We start from the raw sequence: 23,868 nt of genomic DNA on the forward strand, positions 1-23,868 counted from the left end.
GCTGTGTGCAAGATTTGTCGCGCTAAAATACTTTGGCAACACAACGAACATGAGAGTCACACAGCACGGTTCCACCTGACGGAGGAGGTGGGAAAGCCGGCTGCTGTTGCTACTAGCAGCCAGAGAACAATTGAGGACGCTCTGAGTAAGCTGCCACCTATGGAAGCAAATCGTAATCAAAATTCAAATTCAAATGCATTATCAGAAATGCTTTTTCATTTTAAGAATGTGGCTGCATTATTTGACTCATAAATAAAATTACTAATCAAACATCCTATTTGCATTTCAATTTTCTTCTTCAAGACTGCTCATTCTTTCACTTAATTCAAATGAAAAGGACAAAGACATTTGAAATTTAATTTTCAAAATATGCCTCAGCAAATAGATACCAAAATTCAATTTGAAATGTAAAAGTTGAAAATTCAAATGCATTATCAGAAATGCTTTTGCATTTTAAGAATGTGGCTGCATTATTTGACTCATAAATAAAATTACTAATCAATCATCCTATTGCATTTCAATTTTCTTCTTCAAGACTGCACATTCTATGCCATAATCAAAAAGAAAACTAAGCGGACATTGCTTTTTCGTTTTAGTGGTCTGCATGCAAAATACTGCCCACAATTCGATAATGAAAAAGCAATCTGAGCGGCGCAGGAGAGTGACGTCACGCCTGCTGACCGTGCTACCCATCATGTAGGCTACGGTAGGGGGCGGTGTGCATATTTGCTGTACAGTTTAGCTGCCCAGGTGGAGTCAAACAATATATCCGATTCTGATGCCGGTGACCGGGTTGAACGGGTCACAGAGAGCTTGGCTGCATACTCTGCCGTCACAGATTCAGAGGTTAGTGCAGCAAGGGCTTGCGCGTTGCGGCTACGACCGGCCATGACTTTCTGGCCGCGGCCATCGCTGAGGGAGCAGCCATTAATGAGGCTGAGACAGACTTTGCGAACAGGAGTCGGGGGATTACCTTTCACAGGTAGGATTCAACATTATTATTGGTTGCATTTTGTCAATAGAATATTATTGTACTGTATTTGTGTCTGCCGGCGAAATCGTAGCCAGCAAACGTTAAACTAGGATATGTTTATAGCCGGTGTTATGCCGAGAAGTGCCCCCCCTGCTGGTCGTACTTTAAGGAGAGTCTGTGATGGAATGATATGATAAAACTACATCATAATTTGTTTACCTAATTGAATTAACGGATGCAAATCTCAATCAGTCCAAATTTGTATATACAATTAAAATAACCAAATTTCATAGTTTCAGGTTCATTTTTATATCATTTCATCTGGGCTATAATGAGTTGAGATTGTTAATAGAAAATGTATCCAACCGTCTTTCGTGTTGACTACAAAAGTATTAGTCACGGCCCTTACTTTTGAATATATGTCCAATAACATAAAAATAGTTAGGAATAGGAATACTCTAAACTCTACAATTGTCAGATTATCATATTTGTACACGTATTATTAATTTACATGAAGAGATGTGAAAAAAAGATGCACGAATGAAACACCATTGTCAGCTCAATATTATTTTTTTTGGATAAATGTAATAATCCACACCTGAAACGGTTTACGCGCGCTCCGTGAATGGGAATGCACTTCTCGGCAGAACACCTCTGTTCACACGGCTATTAGGCCAACGGAAACTTCATAAATCATATATTCCATAACACAGGCTTAGATTACAACTAACACAAGAATGCTACTTTTGAAATAATGCAAATATTACTGTTATAACATTGACCATCACATTTTACTCAGGTTTATTAATGACGTTTATTATGCCTGTATTATTCACATGTAATTCTTTCATCCTAACAAAAGTATTTACCTCATGTCTCATACCCACCCCTCAGATTGTCCGACCGAGAGTTGGTGTTATTCCCTCCATCTTGGGCTTACAGGTTCACCTAATAAGAGTAGGTGTATCATCATAAGGCTATTAGCATTCATAAATTGAAATATTATCAATAACAGGGCAGGGTGAAATACTTATCCCTGTGTGTGTGTGTATTTTTATATATTTTAATATAATGCTTCTTCCTTTTAGCCAGAAAAGGGCAGGACTACATGTTCTTCCAGAAAAGCTGAAGAGAGCCTGTCTGTGACCACTCAGGATGACCCAGAAGCTTCAACCTCAAACTCACTAACTCAGCCTAATGATTTGAGTATTTCTTTTTTAAACATCATATCAAAATTACCGTTCTAAATATGTTAAATAGCTACTTCTCAATATTTATACTGGTGGATGTTGTGGACAATGCTTTGTACTACATCGCAGGGTTTGTAGTCCTCCAGATTCTGCAAAAGCTGTCCTGTGGTGTGTGCCATGCAAGCTTGGTCAGAGATGCTGTACCTTCATCATTTCATGATAGCTACCACTTTCTAGCCCTGAAAAACAATGGTGTACTAGTGATTCCATCATGTGGCACAGTGAAGGTGCTGAGAGCTGCAGAGTGGGTGATTCGCCAAGCTTCAGCAAAGCTGTAAAGACGACGACAGTCACGTACATCATCCGGGAGGAGAACGGAGTATGTTTTTCAGCTTGGGGAACACATTGAGGAGACAAAGTTTGGCATCAACAACCATTATTCCAACTTGTTGTCCAGGGACGTTGACAGAGCCACCCTAAAATAGGTTTTAGCCATCCTATAATTATTTTGCAATTTTTAAATTTATTTATATATATTATTTTTTTATTTTATTTTTTTTAAACTAATGCAGTAAAGCACTGAATACGAGCCACCAAGAAGGCAAGTTAATCTGAACACAAGTTCCTGTTTACTAATTTATCGTTTAATGCAATTATTAATATCGTTAGGCCTATTCATATTCCTCATTGGCTCTGCGTCCAGCGTCTCACGTCACGTGGTACGCGTGCATCAGTTGGACCATGTTGTTGGATAGTTCTTCTAGCAAGCACCGCAGCAGCGCGTCCTTTGAAGATACACACGGTGAGTTTGCAATTTGATGTCAGCGGATTTCATTTGCTTAACTTTACCTGGGGTATATTGAGCTACGTGAAGTGAGGAAAGACAATATTGTAGCTTGTCCATTTCAACAATAAATTAGGCACGTACGTTACCATGGTGAACAAACTTAGCGGGACAACACGATGTTGTACTAGCATTAGTTTTGGCATGGAAGTATAAACTGTCTGTCTCTTCGTTGGCAAGGATGGATATACGAATATTTTTTAAGAAAGTAGAACCAAGTAAGGATCAAGAGGGCACAGCAGAGGAGGAGGATAGGAGAGAAAGAGGAGAGGATGAGGTCTCGATGGAGGTCAGTAAAGAGCAACAAACAACGATGTAAATTGGCCACAGCATTGTGCAACTCATTCCTCAAGTTAAAGTTTCAGAACGTTGTGGCCACTAAGTTACCATTTACTTTTTTTTTTTTTTTTTTTTTTTTTTAAGAGCCATAGTAGTTTATTAAATCGTGTTCAGCATCTCAGTATCTGAAGCCAGACTTGACGTTAACTTTTTTGCCCACCGGTCACTGTGGCTAGTGGTTTTCACTAGCCATTTGGCCTTTCTGCTTGCCAGAGTTTTGTTGTTGTTGTTTTCCCTTTAGAAATATTCTTGCATTTAAATACAATCAATTAATGCTACTACTGTTATTTGTCACACCAAAGAATAAGTTGCCTAGGGTAACCTAACTTAACTTAGCATGAAATTCTATCCCTAATCTGTTTGTATGCCATGCATCAACATATTTTACTAAGGTGACGGACAGCAGAGAGGCTGGAGGTGAGGACAGAGGAGGTAGAGGAAAAGAGGCAGGAAGAGATAGAGGAGCAGAGGCTGAGGGAGAGGATGGGGGTGGTAGTGGAGGAGAACCCACAGTTGGAGAGGGAGGAAGACAAGCAGAGACAGAGGCTGGAAATTCACAGGTGAGGTTAATGGATAATGTTAGTCATGAGAGTGGCAGCCATGGCCTAGTGCATATGTGCAAATAAAGTTGAATGTCTGCATACTTGCTCACGTTTTGGTCATTATACTGCATTGCTTAAAACTATGTTCTAGACAAGCACATCTTTATCAATAGACCTATATGAAAATTGTACAAAATTCACTTTAAATATTTACACTATGGTTTTGCCCTTGGTGCAATGTATCCCAAACTCAACTTAGGCGTTTTTCCTCTTAGAGTGTCTTGACCTTATTCTGGCCAACTTTACACAGATGTGGAAATTGACCTATGCCAACAAAATATGAACTTAATTATTAGAACATCATTTAATTTAACAGCCATATACTTACTTCCCTTCCCTATGCTGTAGTTTCGGAAAAATACGACGGCATACATTATATTGATATGATCAGATATAAAATTAACTTCAGGGTTTAACCATGTTTTTGTTTTTGAACTCCATGAAGGGTGGGGCAGAAAGAAAGACTGTGGACGAGAGTGAGGAAGGGAGTCCAGATTCAGAGGAGGTCGAGCAAATAGATCTGCAGGGAGACAGAGAGGAATCTGAGAGAGAGGCAGAAGGTGAACAAGCAGGCAACGAGGAAGAAAATGATCAAGAAGCTGCTGCTCCCCTTTCTGATTTAGGTGATAAAGACACAGGTCCCAGACAGGTGAAGCTGAATAGCTATCCACAGGACAGCTTTGGTGCACAGAAAAGGGCATTTAACCACAGCTGGTTTGCTAAGTACCATTGGTTAGAGTATTCAGTTAGCCGGAATGCTGTATTCTGCTTCCCATGTAGAGTGTTTGGAAAAAACATTAAACATGACGCTTTGGTTAGCAGTGGTTGCAGACATTGGAAAAAAGCTTTGGCCGTCTTCAGGAAACATGACTTGGCACAGTCCCATAAGGACAGTGTTGTTGCATGGAGGGGGTACCAGGCAACTACCCAGCAGGGAGATGTGGTGCAAATGATGATGTCTGCAGAGGCAAATGAGATAGCAGCTAGAAGGGAGTATCTGAAGAGAATTATTGCTGTCACCTCAATGTTAGGGGCCCAGGGACTACCCTTTCGTGGGGATGATGAAAGTGTTGAGAGCACAAACAGAGGCAACTTTCTGGCTTGCATGGGTCTTCTTAGGAAGTTTGATCCATTCTTGCAAAACCATATTCCTCCATCAAATTCCACATACATCTCACCAGTCTCTCAGAATGAGATGATTGAGTGTTGTGCTCAGGAAGTGACAAATGTCATTGTGTCTGAGATCACACGCTCTAAAATGTATGCCATCATGGCGGATGAGGCAAGAGATGGTCAGTCAGAGCAGCTGGCTGTTTGTGTTAGATATGTGTCAGAGGGGGAGGTAAAGGAGCATTTTCTGGCACTTGCAGAGCTGATGTCATTTGATGCACAGTCTATTGCAGACAAGCTACAAGAGCAGCTCCAAACCAATGGCATTGCTGATGTGAAGTGTGTGGCGCAGACATATGACGGTGCCGCCGTCATGAGTGGACCCACGGGAGTCGTGCAGGCATGATTTAGAGGGCTTCATCCTGAGGCTATCTATATACACTGCTATGCACATCAGCTCAATCTAGTGTTGTGCCACACCTGCAGGGCTGTTTCAGAGGCTGTGGAGCTGTTTGATTTGTTGGAGTCTCTTTACTCTTTTTTCACCACCTCCCTTGTACATCACCACACATTCAAACATGCTCAGCTGAAGCTTGGTTTGGCAGTGGAACTAGTCCAACTTTCCAACACTCGTTGGGCATGTCGGCTTCAGTCGATCAATGCTGTGCTTGAGACCTTATCTGCCATATTTGAGTGCCTGTCAGCCACCGGGTCTCCCATGGCCACCGGTATCAAAGCAAAGCTAGCAAGGTTCTCGACTATCTATGCTTTGCTGATGTTTCAGACACTTCTGTCCATCACTGAAGGCCTCCACAAACTCCTTCAGAAGGAGACATTAGACCTGGCTGAAGCACTGATTGGAAAAGATGCTGTGTGCGACACTCTTAAAGGTAAACGCACTGATGCATTTGCAACAGAAATGTTCGAGAGAACCAAGGCTCTGTGCCTCACACATGACATTCCAGAACCACATGCCAAGAAAAGGCAGAAACAGAGAAGGATGGAAGATTTTGTGTGTGACACAACTGTTGGATTGCGCACTGAATTAGTGAACTCTGAGGTCTTTAAAAGAGATTTGCTTTTCCCCTGTTTGGATAGGATGGTTGGTGAACTTGAACAAAGGTTTGCCAGTGTAGATGCAGGGCTCCTTAAAGGAATACAGGCATGCAGCCCTAAATCTGACAACTTCTTGAATGAAGTGAATTTGAAAGAGCTTGCTGGGCACTATAACATTGTCTTGAAAACCGAGGAGGTCCATGTTGCCAGAAACTTTCTTGCACGCAAAGCAGATGCTGGGTATACACTGTAGCGTTACCGGGTATTTATATACCTATTAAATATAAGGATTTATGAGATGTTCTTACAGTCTCAAATAAACCTTACCTCGAATTCAGGGCACCACCAACCTAGGTTTTGACTTAATTTAAGTCACAGTCAGGTAGGAAAACTGTTCGAAATCTTACGATCCTGGTGTTAAATTAATATTCAATTAATAATCAGTCTCATATCTCGCTACTTTCGTGAAGTTCTCGTTTGGTTGGACAGACATTACGTAAAGAAAGCATACGACACAATCTGTGATTATAACATATATATAGATATATGAACTGTTTATTACAATGATATGATCTTAGACATGAACCTTTAAACAAACAGGAGATGCATGGAATATGGGTGATTATATAAAACACTTAGTGAATATAAAATAAAGTATGGGAATGGAGAGTTACTGGATTTATTCAAATAGTTTGGGTTGGCTGACTATTTGAATCTAAATACTGACATTTCGGATTAATTTATCATTCTGTGAAAGCCTCGAGACATCCATCAAACCCACCTTAAGGTGAAAACGGGTCGGTCTTACTGTGCTTAGCCGGTTCGGACCACGGCAGCGGCCACGCGGGGTCCGAGGGGATTTCTCTTCCGCTCTCTGGGCCTTCCTGGCTGTGGTGGCTGACTTTAGCGGACTTCTCAGTTGCTTCTTTCACCGGGAAACCGAAACGATGGTGCCGAGGACTGTGGTTAGCTGATCGAATCTTTTGAGTGTCAGTGGGTCCGTTGCTTCTCTGATGAAGTGAACTTAAGTTCACAGAAGATTAATAAAAGGTTGCTTGGAGTTGGCTTTCTTGGTAGGAAAAGGTGATGATGGCGTGAAACAGCGGAGGTTAGGACGTGCGATGTAGAAGGACGTGGATGGCGAGGGACGAACAAAAACACGTAAAACGTGCATCTTCAGAGTATTTCAATCTGTTTCTTTGTTCGGGTCTTCTTCGTCTTTCTTTGGGTCCTGCTCCGTCCTTCTCCTTCCTCCCCTCCGTCGTCTTCTCCACGGCTCATACTCTCATCTTTCCGTGCTCTTCAAATCTCTCTGAGCAACTCATCTGATCAATTCTCCATTGTTCTTCTCTGACCTGTTCTCCCTCTGAAAACAAGAGCGTGCTTCTGGAAAACAACAAGAGGCAAGAAACGAGAGAGGCAAAAAGGCAAGAGAGTGTATTTCGCGGGGCACCGGGTTTTGACTCTCGGAGGTGGGGCTTACACTACTTTTTCAGCCAATGATATGCTTGTGTGCATGTCTGTGTAAGGTGATCTGTGCTAAAGGGGGATTTCTGGATGAGACAAAGAACTCTGTGTTTCTCCATTACTCCCATCTCATAGAACATTTGTCTCGTTGATTCTGAAAACACCACATCTTGTTAAGATATGCAGATTAAAGATATAACATAGACTTGTAATATAAAGACATCAAAATAACACACATGATAAAGACAATTATGACTTTCAAAATTCAGATGAATATCTATGAAATCGTGACATATGAATAGTGAGTCACACAATGCTAATTTCTGTGTTAACAATGGGGACACTAAACAAATACCAAATAGATATCGAAGGGACATCGTTAAAAGTTAAATTGTTGCATATACATTGTCCATTTTACTGAGTCCTCTGGGATTTAAATGTTCAACTAATCAACACTGCAGACCACTAGGGGGCAATGTGGTTTCATCAGGCAGGTTGGGCGTTTTCCACCAAAATCAGTTCTTTGTCAATATTTAAGCCAGAATCGTACAAATTGTCTCTATATGCGTCTTGTGATCAAGCTGGAAACCTGAAAGAAATTGTACACGGTTATCAAACACATTTAATATAGTTTTAAGATTTGACTAAAAGTGAGTCTTCTCAGTTCATGTGTAGCCATCTGGTCGGTTTGCTGGTGAAAAGGGGTGTTAAAGTGTCAACTTTCGAGTTATGGTCTAGATAAGATAGTAAGTCTCCCACTTTTCCAAGAGTGAGTTCGACTCCCCAAAAGCTCTTAAGGGTGTTGTAAATTAGGCAGTTTCTGTCTCTTTTTCCTTTGTGGAAAGAAAATGAAGATCTGGTTTATATCCACATACGTAAACATCCCCCACAGGAATGTTGGTTTTGTCAAAGTTTGAAAAACTCTTAATCCACACGGCACTGTGACTGCTACATTCCCCCATTCGAATCGGATCTGAACTCGTGGCTGATCCGAATCGCAGGTGAAGAAGTCCAGTGTGTCCGAGTCTGGTGGTTGCTAGGACTCTCAAGAGGGTTATGGTGGGTGTCTCGAGACAGCCTAATACAATTCTGACACAACAATGGCTATAAACGTACAATGGCTATAAACGTAATTTTGTTAAGCTTACTTAACCTACGTAGTAAATGTCTAATAGCTAAAGATAATGTTCATAAGTAAAGGTTTCTAAGCCTATATAATTTCAAATGGAAAATCCTAGTAAAAAGCATGCCGATTTCTTTTGGAAAAAGATCAATGTTAGGGGAGAATTTTACTCATTGTTAGAGTCATGATCTAGGAATGGTATTTCTTAATAGTTAGGAAATGAGAACGTTTACTACCTGAGTGTGAGCATATTCGCAGGACTTTATACGATCAGTAATGTGTAACATATTTGTCGCGGCGGCGGTCCTGGACAGGGCTTCACTGTACAGCAGTAACGAGTGATATTCTAACTAAAGGATCCATGGTGAAAGCTGTTGTCAGTATTTCACTGCTAATTTTGCTTTTAATTCAGTTATAGACCAGTTTCCCCCATTTGTAGATGTCACATGGGTGAAATAAGGTAAGTTGAGTGTGTCACCAGATGATGATAGACTTGAAAATTGAAGTTTTGAACACTGAGGTGTCCTGGATTCAATCTTGAGGCATCATGATACTACGGAGTAGTTTTATCGTGATTAGGTAAGTGATATTTTGAGGGTAAGCTTCTTTGCTTCCTTTAAGAGTTAGCTATGGTTAAAGGTTTGGTATTCGGGGTTACTAGAATGTTTGTTGGAGTGTATGGTCCTACCTCCAGGAACAGGCTAGCATTTCTAAGTCTCTGTTAGCACGGTTGGGTTCTGAACTTTTTCTTTTCTTTTAGTAGCACACTTTTCAGGCTATCAATATCGTCTTGACTGATGGCACTTATTTCACTAGACCATTGCTGAGATTTGATGTGGTCCTTGTCGATGACTCTGCTCATCTCAGTTGTTTTCTGATCTGGTGATGGTTGTGACCATGCAGTGTGTGATGGTTTATAGCGAGACCGAAGTCTATAATTGCAGTTGCGGTTTCGAGCGGATTGCTGGTCATGTCGATTTTGAAAAGACATGTCTTGTTGCGGGTTTGAATGAACACTGTGGTTTTCACTGTGGCAGTGAGTTGGTTCATGGCTGGGCCATGAGGATTTGGAATAGTTGTGTTTGGAGCCTTTCTTAGGCCGTTGAGAATGTGGCCAGTGGGGGACCTCTGCTGGAGGTCTGCCACTTTGTCCCACTTCTAACTCTGGGGACCAAGAACCAGGGTTCTGGGTCTGTGTGGTGATGGGTTCTGGCTGTTTAGCTTGTCTATGTTTTTGGAAACCTAGACTGGCCCATTCACGTAGCTGCTGAATGGTAGCAGTGTGAGGGTTAGCTATAACTCCTAAGTGATAGCTGGTAGTTGGATGGAGGTTTTGAAGGAAAAGAGTTTTGAAACTCATGTCTTCTTCCATTCCTACCTTGTTGCTGAAACCAAAATAAGCTTTGAGGAGGCGGTAATAATACTGCTGAGGCAGCTCATTCCGTCCCTGTTTAACCATCATGGCAGCGGTTAAGCCAGATGGGGTCAGCTCGTCTGAAAACTCGCGTTCGAGTGTTTGGCAGAGGAGTGTATAGTCGTTCCGGATGTAATCGGGTTGACGTTCAATGAATCTACTGACTTCGCGGCTAGATGTAACCTTAATCAAGTAGAATTTGTTGTTAACTGATGCGTTTGGAAACCTTCGCAGGAAGAAATCAATGTCGTCCAAATATGCTCGGGTGTCATGTGGCGTCCCAAGAGTCGGTTCGAATCTGGGCACATGGCGAGCAATTTTGTCAAGCTCTTCGTCAGAGGGAGCTTGTGGAACTTGGGGTTTTAGAGTGGGAAATGATTGATCCGGTTTACCTGGATCATAAACGATCTTTTCAGATCTGAAAGAATTTGTTGTCGTTGAAGACGGGGGTGAAACAATTGAGCTCTTGTAGGCTGTTTTCACTTCAGGAAAAGGGTTCCCTCTGTCTTCCTGGGGGAAACCATGTGTTTCCTGTTCATGTCCAGTCTCCAAAGACTGACGTAGGTCTATCTCAACACCTTCTGGTTTATCTGATAGGTGTTCCTGCTGTGGATGAGCGGCGGTTTGCTCATCCTTAGCTTTGCTTAGCTGTTCTGTCAACAGCTGCATTTGTTCCTTCTCAACATTAAGATGCTTGTCATCAGTTGGCACTTTGGCTGTTAAATCCTGCATTTTCTGCAGAACCACGTGTAGAGATTGCTGGGACTGTTTTTGTGCTTGGTCCACCTTCTTCAGTTGGACTTGGGTTGAAATCAACTCTTGTTGGCAGTTTTGAAGTAGCTGTTCAAGCTTTTTGTTGTTTTCATTGAGTTGAATAATTTGTTGGTTTGGGTTTTCAACCTGTGTTGTTAACTCTGTTACTTGGGCATTAGCTTGGCTGGATGCCCTCTCAGTGGCTTTAAGTTGGTGTTGGAGGAATTTGGTTTCCTCCTGTAACTGTGGCTTTTTCTGTGACCGAGTTTTAAGTTTGTCAGCGGCTTGTTCCATCACTTGGTGTGCATGTTTAACGAACACCACAGCTAGACTACTTAACATTTTGGTCAGAGATTCTTCTTTGGGCTTTTTAGCTTTTGTCTCAGCCGATGGCTTTAAACTGATTTGCTCTGTTTCAGGTGTTTTAATGCATCTTTTCTTTAAGGCATAACCCAGTATCAACTGTTTTGTTAAGTCCATCATCTTGTTTTTCACTTGACTCAGAAAGGGTTCTTTCTGAAAATAAGTTTGAGTTTGGAACAAGGGAAAATAGTTGGGTTAATGTGAAGGTAGTTGGGAATAAGGATTGTTCTCCTGAAATTAATTTCTTCCTTTTGAATTTGTTTACTTGAGAAACAAATAAGGAATGATGTTAAAATAAACACGACTGTGTTTTTTACTCAAAACTGGAAGAAATGCATTTAATTTAGAAGCTTATCATTAACCGTTATGGTAAAAAGAGGGAAAACATTAATGCTAACACAAAAGGGAACATACAAGCTCTTGGCTGTTGTTTTCTTTAAGCCTTAGTGTCTTATAATCAGTTCCTGTTAAGGTAATCTGATTTGGTGAAAGACACACATTTGAGATAAATTAGCTTCAATTAATGTTTCCAAATAACAAAGTTGGTATTGTTTATGTCAAACAATTAATTCAAATGCATTAAAGAATATTCAAATAAAGCTGGTATTCGTTAGTACCAAGCAAAATGATCAGCTTTCTTTGTGATCCTATTTAATGTGATCCTGAGCAGCTCACATGTCAAAAAGCTTCAAGTGGGCGGGTTTGAGAGAAGGGAGGAAGGAGTGACGTCACTGGTGACGATTTCTAGCACCGCCCACCAATAGTCCTTCAAGGATTCAGTGAATTCGCCTCATTTCCCCTGGGGAATGAGAGGGTTAACTTCTCTCACAGACAGTGCACAAGCGATGTTGCAGTTTGCTCACAAACTTTTAAACACAGCTTTGCCAAACTCACAATGCTTGAGACACGGCGGCCTCAGTTCAGAATGCTTCTAAAAGTCACCAACTTTGATAATAACAACAAATAGAGTCACCAACTCAATTTTTCTGCAGCAAAATTGGTCTGTCCACTACTGCCGTATATTATTTTAGTTAGGGCTTGTAGCATTTTAAAAATAAACACACCCTCAGTTTTTCCTTTCAACTGGGTTCAACAGACACGGCGTTCCGGTCGTTTATTTAATAATACAAAAACAATTGACTGTTTAAGTCATTCATGCGATCACGTTTTGTGACCGTGTGTATTTTATTTATTTATTTTATTCATTTATTTTATCAGGAGCGACGGCTCTGACTCATTCAGTTAAGCTCAGCAGCTTTAACTTTCAATAAGTAATCTGTATTACTTTATTTTAGGCGTCACAACGCTCCGTTAAACAACGTTTAAACTTGCTCCCCCACTTCATGGGGTTTCAATATAGCACCTTGATGCTTTTTTTATGTCCGGCTGCAAGATTACAGCGGATCAAAACTCCTGTGTTTGAGGAGACTCTGAGTTGACTAAATTCACCGGGACTCGCGGCTGAATTTGTGATACTCATAAAAATCAAATCAACCGTGTTGGAAACTCGCAACTACGGCCAGGCCTTTAAATTCAGCGTTCTTGCGCTGTGCATGCAATCTTTATTCTGGGAGGAGACAGCGGGACAGCTGGCTGCTCTTCTGCGGTGTGCAATTAATATTGCGCACCCACGGATTTGGAGAGTTATCATGCGTCCACGATTACTCTGATAAAGTGCTTTTAGTCATTCTAAGTTTATAAAGACAGACACAGCCACTGCTTGCATTGCTCACACACAGATAATGAACCAGCCAATATCATGTTTATGCTTTCCTTCACGTAAGTCAGTCTACCGTAAAACGCCTCGCACGGCGCACCAAAAATATGTAGCGTTACCGGGTATTTATATACCTATTAAATATAAGGATTTATGAGATGTTCTTACAGTCTCAAATAAACCTTACCTCGAATTCAGGGCACCACCAACCTAGGTTTTGACTTAATTTAAGTCACAGTCAGGTAGGAAAACTGTTCGAAATCTTACGATCCTGGTGTTAAATTAATATTCAATTAATAATCAGTCTCATATCTCGCTACTTTCGTGAAGTTCTCGTTTGGTTGGACAGACATTACGTAAAGAAAGCATACGACACAATCTGTGATTATAACATATATATAGATATATGAACTGTTTATTACAATGATATGATCTTAGACATGAACCTTTAAACAAACAGGAGATGCATGGAATATGGGTGATTATATAAAACACTTAGTGAATATAAAATAAAGTATGGGAATGGAGAGTTACTGGATTTATTCAAATAGTTTGGGTTGGCTGACTATTTGAATCTAAATACTGACATTTCGGATTAATTTATCATTCTGTGAAAGCCTCGAGACATCCATCAAACCCACCTTAAGGTGAAAACGGGTCGGTCTTACTGTGCTTAGCCGGTTCGGACCACGGCAGCGGCCACGCGGGGTCCGAGGGGATTTCTCTTCCGCTCTCTGGGCCTTCCTGGCTGTGGTTGCTGACTTTAGCGGACTTCTCAGTTGCTTCTTTCACCGGGAAACCGAAACGATGGTGCCGAGGACTGTGGTTAGCTGATCGAATCTTTTGAGTGTCAGTGGGTCCGTTGCTTCTCTGATGAAGTGAACTTAAGTTCACAGAAGATTAATAAAAGGTTGCTTGGAGTTGGCTTTCTTGGTAGGAAAAGGTGATGATGGCGTGAAACAGCGGAGGTTAGGACGTGCGATGTAGAAGGACGTGGATGGCGAGGGACGAACAAAAACACGTAAAACGTGCATCTTCAGAGTATTTCAATCTGTTTCTTTGTTCGGGTCTTCTTCGTCTTTCTTTGGGTCCTGCTCCGTCCTTCTCCTTCCTCCCCTCCGTCGTCTTCTCCACGGCTCATACTCTCATCTTTCCGTGCTCTTCAAATCTCTCTGAGCAACTCATCTGATCAATTCTCCATTGTTCTTCTCTGACCTGTTCTCCCTCTGAAAACAAGAGCGTGCTTCTGGAAAACAACAAGAGGCAAGAAACGAGAGAGGCAAAAAGGCAAGAGAGTGTATTTCGCGGGGCACCGGGTTTTGACTCTCGGAGGTGGGGCTTACACTACTTTTTCAGCCAATGATATGCTTGTGTGCATGTCTGTGTAAGGTGATCTGTGCTAAAGGGGGATTTCTGGATGAGACAAAGAACTCTGTGTTTCTCCATTACTCCCATCTCATAGAACATTTGTCTCGTTGATTCTGAAAACACCACATCTTGTTAAGATATGCAGATTAAAGATATAACATAGACTTGTAATATAAAGACATCAAAATAACACACATGATAAAGACAATTATGACTTTCAAAATTCAGATGAATATCTATGAAATCGTGACATATGAATAGTGAGTCACACAATGCTAATTTCTGTGTTAACAATGGGGACACTAAACAAATACCAAATAGATATCGAAGGGACATCGTTAAAAGTTAAATTGTTGCATATACATTGTCCATTTTACTGAGTCCTCTGGGATTTAAATGTTCAACTAATCAACACTGCAGACCACTAGGGGGCAATGTGGTTCCATCAGGCAGGTTGGGCGTTTTCCACCAAAATCAGTTCTTTGTCAATATTTAAGCCAGAATCGTACAAATTGTCTCTATATGCGTCTTGTGATCAAGCTGGAAACCTGAAAGAAATTGTACACGGTTATCAAACACATTTAATATAGTTTTAAGATTTGACTAAAAGTGAGTCTTCTCAGTTCATGTGTAGCCATCTGGTCGGTTTGCTGGTGAAAAGGGGTGTTAAAGTGTCAACTTTCGAGTTATGGTCTAGATAAGATAGTAAGTCTCCCACTTTTCCAAGAGTGAGTTCGACTCCCCAAAAGCTCTTAAGGGTGTTGTAAATTAGGCAGTTTCTGTCTCTTTTTCCTTTGTGGAAAGAAAATGAAGATCTGGTTTATATCCACATACGTAAACATCCCCCACAGGAATGTTGGTTTTGTCAAAGTTTGAAAAACTCTTAATCCACACGGCACTGTGACTGCTACAACACCCCAAGATGTGCTAGCTGTCCACAATCTCTTCAGCGCAGACATGTTCCCCTCACTGAAAGAAGTCCTCCAAGTTGCTCTGACTGTGCCTGTAAGTAGCTGCTCATGTGAGAGGTCCTTTAGTGCTCTGCGCCGACTGCACACTTGGCTGCGTAAAACAATGGGGCAAAAAAGGCTTCATAACCTTGCAGTCATGGCCATTGAAAATGGCATAGTCAGTCAGGTCAATGACGGCAAAATAATTGACCGTTTTGCCACTAAGAGACAGAGAAGACACTCGTTGATTATTCCTCCAACAAAGTAAACAGGAAGTTAAGCTTAAGTTGTTGAAGTTGTTGTAGTTCAAGTTTGAAATTGCGTATGACCAGTCTCCTGACCCACCAGGTTGATGGGGGGAGTAATTTACATACTAGACAATAAATACACACACACACACAGCATCAGAAAGTACAATCAGTGGTCATAGGTTATGTTCAGTATTGTAGATACAATATGTAAGGATATGTAATATGTAAGGATATGTAATATGTTTTTTCAGTGTTTGTGAGTCTGATGGCTTGTGGAAAGAAGCTCCCAGTCTGCTAGTGCAGCACCGCATGCTGCGGTAGTGCTTCCTTGGGTTGACTATAGTTATAAGTTGTAAGTTTCATATACTGTTGATTTGTGTTTTGATTAATACATTGTACTTAATAATGCTTCCTTTGTTATTTGCATTAAAACTTTTTCAGACTAATGTGAAAAAGTATCAAGGATATCCTTCTTTGCGATGATGTTGGGGGGAGATGGGAAAGGTGAAAGAGGGGCGGGGGGAGTTCACCATGCTGATGGCCTGGTTTATGAAGATGTTGGTGAGTCTGGTGGTTAGAGAACAGTCTTCTGTAAAATGAGAACCACCTGCCCTCTTCCGTTTACGCAGCAATGCATGGCACCTACCATTGTTTATTCTTTGTAATTTAGCACATTTTAGGTGGTGTAGTTTAGCTGGTGAAGTAGTATTAGCGAGCAATTAAATAAAGAAAGCTATTTTTAAATAGAATAGAAATGGTGGGAAGTGTTTCCCCAAGGTATGATGCTCTTAAAATAACGAATTGATAAACAAAGCCTTAGCAGGTGCACTGAAAAAATTTCCGCGCGCGCAATGTCTTTCCTGTGGAGGCTGAGCCACCCCTGTCTCTCAAACCTAGTGACGGCCCTGTTGTTGTCATTGTTTGTGTCTGTGTTTCTGAAAATAAGGCCCCACCACATTGGCAAACTGACCTCTCTTGACCTGCATAAAAGGGAGCATGAGACAAAAACAAGCTCTGCAAAACACTCCTCTTTCAGGGTGTTAGACCCGATTCTTTATATTGGAAGCCCAAGAACCAGTTGGAGCAGTCTTAAGTTAAACAAAGTATTTATTGGAGGTCACAGGTCAAGTATCAGCGCTGGACTTGGAGAGACAGAGTTCTCGCATGAAATCCGTCCAAGTCCCGAGATCTGGAAACATTTCATATTTATGTTCACCCTTATCTCAGAGGTTGTACCTACATTTGACGGCGCATCATTGAATATTTACTCATGCTGTGAGCAGGCCATCCACCGTCTTCATCATGTTCTTTGGATGTGATAAGCGATGTGTGTGTGTGCGTGTTGTTTCAGGCGTGCATCTACTGCACCAGACCTATCTGTCCTAAGAGACGCTTTATCTGACCCAGTTATTTTATCCCGCTACGTCATCTTAAAGTGTTGGACATACATTTGCGTTGTATGAGCAGAGTGTAACGTACAAACTAGGAACATAGATTATCTAGAGAACTACAGAATATGAATACATAAAGTCTAAGAATAAAGCCTATTTATAACAAGGGCTTTTAGCTCATTTTGTTTTGCTTTAGGTTGATACCATTCAAAATATTTAAACTTGTGTATATACAACTACCTTCTTGTACAGTGTTTTTTATATTCTTTATATTTTATTATAGTATTTCTATATTTCTAGACTAACTCAGAGAGATCCCTGAACAAGTAGTGCATGTGTCTTGACTGCGGTTCATGCACAATTGGCAATTTAAAAAACATTGTACCTTGAACCTTGATGCTATGGTCATAACAAAGTTATGCTGTGAAGCCAAAAAAGCAAAAATCAAAGATACTTTCTTACATTGTTTTGGCCTTGTGAAATACTTTATTACAGATTTGATAAAGATGTTACATAAAAATCATAACAGCTGTATAGTGTCTTTATTCCTCTTCAATGATACAAAGCTTGTAGTACGTGATTGGAAAATTCGTTAGGTCAACAGCTTGAATGATCTTCAAGCAGTGTGTATACATACGTACTCATTCATTCGTAGGGCACCATAGGCAATCGTCAAATAAATACACATACAAAACAAACATCCTCTACCTTACACTAGAAATATATATATACACATACATATGTACAAAGCTGGATTCTCATTCCATCCGTTCCAAAGTACAAAATTACGACAAGGCTCGAGCTGCCAAAACAGCGGCAGCTGACAACAGGCATCGGTGTCTTATAAATATAGCCTACTGACCAGTCTATCACACATTGTCATTCTGCTGTTAATGTACGGTACCTGTAGTTGGTGTTCTGGCCCTAGTGTGAGTCCCCCACCAGAAAATGTGCGAGCCCTTGCTGTCATCCTGAGTGGTCACAGACAGGCTCTCTTCAGCTTTTCTGGAAGAACATGTAGTCCTGCCCTTTTCTGGCTAAAATGAAGAAGCATAATATTAAAATATATAAAAATACACACACACACAGGGATAAGTATTTCACCCCGCCCTGTTATTGATAATATTTCAATTTATGAATGCTAATAGCCTTATGATGATACACCTACTCTTATTAGGTGAACCTGTAAGCCCAAGATGGAGGGAATAACACCAACTCTCGGTCGGACAATCTGAGGGGTGGGTATGAGACATGAGGTAAATACTTTTGTTAGGATGAAAGAATTACATGTGAATAATACAGGCATAATAAACGTCATTAATAAACCTGTGTAAAGTCTGATGGTCAATGTTATAACAGTAATATTTGCATTATTTCAAAAGTAGCATTCTTGTGTTAGTTGTAATCTAAGCCTGTGTTATGGAATATATGATTTATGAAGTTTCCGTTGGCCTAATAGCCGTGTGAACAGAGGTGTTCTGCCGAGAAGTGCACTCCCATTCACGGAGCGCGCGTAAACCGTTTCAGGTGTGGATTATTACATTTATCCAAAAAAAATAATATTGAGCTGACAATGGTGTTTCATTCGTGGATCTTTTTTCACATCTCTTCATGTAAATTAATAATACGTGTACAATTATGATAATCTGACAATTGTAGAGTTTAGAGTATTCCTATTCCTAACTATTTTTATGTTATTGGACATATATTCAAAAGTAAGGGCCGTGACTAATACTTTTGTAGTCAACACGAAAGACGGTTGGATACATTTTCTATTAACAATCTCAACTCATTATAGCCCAGATGAAATGATATAAAAATGAACCTGAAACTATGAAATTTGGTTATTTTAATTTTATATACAAATTTGGACTGATTGAGATTTGCATCCGTTAATTCAATTAGGTAAACAAATTATGATGTAGTTTTATCATATCATTCCATCACAGACTCTCCTTAAAGTACGACCAGCAGGGGGGGCACTTCTCGGCATAACACCGGCTATAAACATATCCTAGTTTAACGTTTGCTGGCTACGATTTCGCCGGCAGACACAAATACAGTACAATAATATTCTATTGACAAAATGCAACCAATAATAATGTTGAATCCTACCTGTGAAAGGTAATCCCCCGACTCCTGTTCGCAAAGTCTGTCTCAGCCTCATTAATGGCTGCTCCCTCAGCGATGGCCGCGGCCAGAAAGTCATGGCCGGTCGTAGCCGCGACGCGCTAGCCCTTGCTGCACTAACCTCTGAATCTGTGACGGCAGAGTATGCAGCCAAGCTCTCTGTGACCCGTTCAACCCGGTCACCGGCATCAGAATCGGATATATTGTTTGACTCCACCTGGGCAGCTAAACTGTACAGCAAATATGCACACCGCCCCCTACCGTAGCCTACATGATGGGTAGCACGGTCAGCAGGCGTGACGTCACTCTCCTGCGCCGCTCAGATTGCTTTTTCATTATCGAATTGTGGGCAGTATTTTGCATGCAGACCACTAAAACGAAAAAGCAATGTCCGCTTTGTTTTCTTTTTGATTATGGCATAGAATGTGCAGTCTTGAAGAAGAAAATTGAAATGCAATAGGATGATTGATTAGTAATTTTATTTATGAGTCAAATAATGCAGCCACATTCTTAAAATGCAAAAGCATTTCTGATAATGCATTTGAATTTTCAACTTTTACATTTCAAATTGAATTTTGGTATCTATTTGCTGAGGCATATTTTGAAAATTAAATTTCAAATGTCTTTGTCCTTTTCATTTGAATTAAGTGAAAGAATGAGCAGTCTTGAAGAAGAAAATTGAAATGCAAATAGGATGTTTGATTAGTAATTATATTTATGAGTCAAATAATGCAGCCACATTCTTAAAATGAAAAAGCATTTCTAATAATGCATTTGAATTTGAATTTTGATTACGATTTGCTTCCATAGCCACCCACATCGGAAAAGGCCAAGCGAATTACGAAAGGCATCGCGGAATTCATAGCCATGGGTTTGCAACCTTACTCGGTTGTAGAAAATTGGGGATTTCGGCGAATGATGGAAGCAACGGAGCCGAGGTACGTCATCCGTTCTCGATTCTTCCACGGCCGAATCTAGATTATTCTAAAAATCGGAAATTTCCCCCACCTCTATTTGTAACTAACATTTGCAACACTAAAAGCAGCAAAAAGCACCTTGAGCTGTACACTAAGGTTCAAATGTTCATGAATTTCCATTGGATATTTCCATAAAGGTTAATAAAATATAATGGAAATGAATTCAACTCTTTGTTTCTTATTACAAATGCACTGCAATTGATGAATTCAGTGAGACAAAAAGAAATGTGGAAGAAGTGCATCAATATACATCAATTAAACATGCATCAATAATCGTTTTATAATCGAATCGTAGCCTCTGAATCGTAATCGAATCGTGAGGTGCCCCAATATTCCCACCCCTACTGATCACCCTCGTCTGTATTTAGTCTCCAGGTTTGTCGATATTCTTTGTTAGAGCCTCACTGTCATTAATGTCTAGTCACAGTCATTCATGCTGTAGCAGGTTTGTCCATAGTCAGGTTTTTGTTTGTTCCTTGTTAGTTTAGGTTTTTGTATTCCAGCTCAGCCTCGCTTTTTGTGCAGTTTTCATTTGGAAATCTGGGTCCTTCATCCTCACATCCACGCCACAAACCTTGTTGACAAAAGGAAGGAAGGAATGGAAGAAATCATCCTCATTTATTAGCATTTTTAAGCATTCCCTTCTCATGATGGGACACGTTCCGTCCAAACACATGTTGAACTATAGAGGGAGATATTGCGGTATATTAAGCACTGTTAAATGTGTCTGGTTTTCTTGCTGCTTTCTCTGATAGCAGGGCTTGTGTGCTGTCACTGACTTCTCAAAGAACCGAGTCGGCAATTTGTATTTTTAACAAGAGTTAACACAATATTTCTATGCAACACAGAGAAACATGTCAAAGTAGAGTCTGTAATCCTCCACAATTCTAAGAGACAATTAATCACTGTCAGCTTCAGAAGGGCTTTCCTCCATATGATAAAATTTATTTCAGCCAAAGTTTTAAAGGTCCTATGGCATGAAAATAAATGGAGGCTTTTATATCATTTTATAGGCTTTAGTGGTCCCCTAATACTGTATCTGAGTTTTTTTCCCCAAAATTCTGCTTTGGTGCAGAATTACAGCCAGTCCCAAAAATGAGCTTTCCTTAGGATCCTCAGAATGAGCTGTTTAGTGGGGGTGTGGCCTTACTTACGCCCGTGGTACCTTGCGCAAATGTTTTGTGAATCGCTATGGCACGTAGATGGCATGGCAGCCCTATGCCATAAAATTAGCGAAACCTGTTGATATGAGCTAACTTTGACAATACGACAAACTAGTTACTGAACAACTCTCCTAACACAGTCAAACATCAAGCAAGTGCTACACAAGACACAGCAAAAAAGGCGTGCGTGCGTGAATGTGAAAGCAGGAGTGAGGATTTTGACATTCTCATCTGATTGCTCTGGTTTGCAAAGATGCACGTAGCGCGAGTCATTTCAATCAGGGGAAAGACAGATATCGTGCGCCCCATAACACCAACAGCAGGATGGCTATCAAAACAACAAATAAGTACACAACACTCGCGTTACAGTAAAGGAGGTGTCCACACGCATACCTCATGCTATTTACTGTTACATTAGCGACAGTGACCGAGCTATTAGCTGCAGAGCTAACGACACAGACAGACTGACCGTTTTGACTCTGGAACCATTTATCCTGATGAAATGCACAGAATTTGCGGATTCATTGTTCTTCAGGAAGCTTGAAATAGGGGGTTTTGGTCTAAAATGAGCGAGCTAACCATCTCATGGGCATGCAAACACCTCCAACAGCCCAATTGACAGAGATAAGAGCTTGCAGATGCTATTAGCTGCATAGCTAACCGTTAGCTGCTAACGATACAAACCCTTTCCTGTGGTAACAAGCTATGTAACTATACTGTACATACAGGAAAGCAACACAATTATAGAGCGTTAAATTACTTACTCTCGGGAATGAGATCCTTCCCCAAGTGAGGGACGAATGGAGCAGGAGATTGACAGACGGATCGGTGCGGCGTCTGCAGTGATGCGGGCTCTGCACCGGCCCGTCGTGGTGAAAAAGGAGCTGAGCCAGAAGGCGAAGCTCTCGATTTACCGGTCAATCTATGTTCCTACCCTCACCTATGGTCACAAGCTGTGGGTAGTGACCGAAAGAATGAGATCGCGAATACAAGCGGTCGAAATGAGATTCCTCCGCAGGGTGTCTGGGCTCTCCCTTATTGGGCTAGGTATTGGCCCAAGTTCTGGAAACATTCGTCGGTGAAATGTTTGGCGTACACACAAATCTCTTCGGTTCTGTTGTCACTTTCCCAGAAAAAACTAAATCTGTCCACTGGCTCTTTAGAGGTTCTGATGCAGGAGCTCTAAACAGATTTTTTTACATCCATACAGCGCAATGAGCTGGCCAAAGAGCTGGGCAGTTTTGGCATAGCCATATATGGGCTCTGGGTGGAAACAACCTCCACGTCATAAGCGGCGTCCACGTCTCTTATGACGCCTTTCCCGATCAGGCCATCTGCATGGTCACATTTCCAAAGGCGGAGAATAATTTCCAGTGCATGGTTTTGGTCTATCGTCATTTTTAGCCACTGGGGGACCGCAGGCAGGCTAGAGGAACTCATATTAATGTTAAACAACCATAAAAAAAACCCATGAAAATTTCATGCCATAGGACCTTTAAGAAAGAGATACACCCATGTAAAAGTAATCCATTTCAGCCCAAAGGAGGCTTCACATAGCTCTGAACCTAAAGGGTCCATTTTCATCAAAATTCCTGATGCAAAAATTATTCTATTAAAAATTCTATGTTCTAAATTCTATGAAAAGATGACGCACTTTTAAAAACGTGGCATATGCATCAAATAGACCCAAGACAATGCTATGAGAGGAAATATGGAAGAAGAAAGTGTACAAGCAATACCTGGGAGAAGAATAAACATCAAATTTGGTTTTCCTGCTTGAGCTCAGAGAAGAAATCAGAATGACAGACATATGCTGAGCTAGCTTCATTATTTTTAAGCTTCCAACTGCTTAGCTCCCTTGTTCTGTTGGATTTGTTTTGCTTGGCTCTGTCAGTCAGTGAGGATACCAGCTTCTGGGTTTAAATTCATGAACAGAATAGGATCAAGGTCATTTCTTCCTCTGCTCTGTGTGGGCTGTAAATCAGAGGGGAATGAACAGTGGTTGATTCCTATTATGACACTAATGAAACGTGTTTATCTACTCCAGACATTTATCTTGGTAATGTGCTGGTACAGTGCTGTATAATAACTGGAAATAGACATTACAACAGCAGTGTGTTCATCCATGTTATATTATCTATCAGAGAATGAAATGTAAGTTTTGACCTTATCATTATCGTTCCTGCCTCACAGAGGAAGCCACAGTTGGCACCCCAGTTCAGTTTCAAACTAACATGGAAATATGTTCTTCTCGAGTAAAACATGCAAAACATGACATTGTGATTATGGGTGCCAATGACGAAGGCATTAGACACACATATTACTATTGTGTTGGACGCTTATTTTCCCGTTTCCGCCCTAAATTTCGGTTCGCTACTAGTCCCGCACTGATGGTCCGACCGGCATAATATTCACACCACCGCTTGCGCAACGACCGGGATCGCTGTGCTTGTATTTTTCTCTCTCATAACTACACTTCCCATTGACCTTGTTATATACAGATTCAAATGAACCTTCAATTAGTGCACAATTTAAGTCGAACAGAATATTGTCAGCATCATTATGGGGTATAATGTATATATTTATATATGTTTGCTTCAAAGTAATTAAATATACAATCCTTTAGTCAAGCAAACTTGATTGAAATAATAGCGGACTATTTTACTAAACTCCTACGACAGGTCTGG

The 23,868-nt window shown here is 40.8% G+C and overlaps 1 protein-coding gene and 2 long non-coding RNA genes across 3 annotated transcripts; 2 read left to right on the plus strand and 1 right to left on the minus strand.

Moving 5' to 3' along the window:
- Positions 1-878: 878 nt before the first annotated feature.
- LOC142401959 (uncharacterized) lies at positions 879-3,268 on the plus strand. The gene is made up of 3 exons (XR_012773241.1): positions 879-982; positions 1,868-1,930; positions 2,062-3,268. It is a non-coding gene; the product is annotated as an uncharacterized LOC142401959 (long non-coding RNA).
- Positions 3,269-4,130: 862 nt separating this feature from the next.
- LOC142401375 (uncharacterized) lies at positions 4,131-15,847 on the plus strand. Its single transcript, XM_075486774.1, has 3 exons — positions 4,131-5,458; positions 5,843-5,948; positions 15,212-15,847. The coding sequence occupies exons 1-3, from the start codon at positions 4,367-4,369 to the stop codon at positions 15,535-15,537; spliced, it is 1,524 nt and encodes a 507-aa protein (XP_075342889.1). The 5' UTR covers positions 4,131-4,366; the 3' UTR covers positions 15,538-15,847.
- A 2,004-nt stretch (positions 15,848-17,851) lies between these two features.
- Positions 17,852-19,397, minus strand: LOC142401960 (uncharacterized). Its single transcript, XR_012773242.1, has 3 exons — positions 19,027-19,397; positions 18,080-18,142; positions 17,852-17,948 (listed from the first exon to the last, which is right to left on the minus strand). It is a non-coding gene; the product is annotated as an uncharacterized LOC142401960 (long non-coding RNA).
- Positions 19,398-23,868: the final 4,471 nt, after the last annotated feature.

This window comes from Odontesthes bonariensis, chromosome 16 (genome assembly GCF_027942865.1).
Source record: "Odontesthes bonariensis isolate fOdoBon6 chromosome 16, fOdoBon6.hap1, whole genome shotgun sequence".
Classification (NCBI taxonomy): domain Eukaryota; kingdom Metazoa; phylum Chordata; class Actinopteri; order Atheriniformes; family Atherinopsidae; genus Odontesthes; species Odontesthes bonariensis.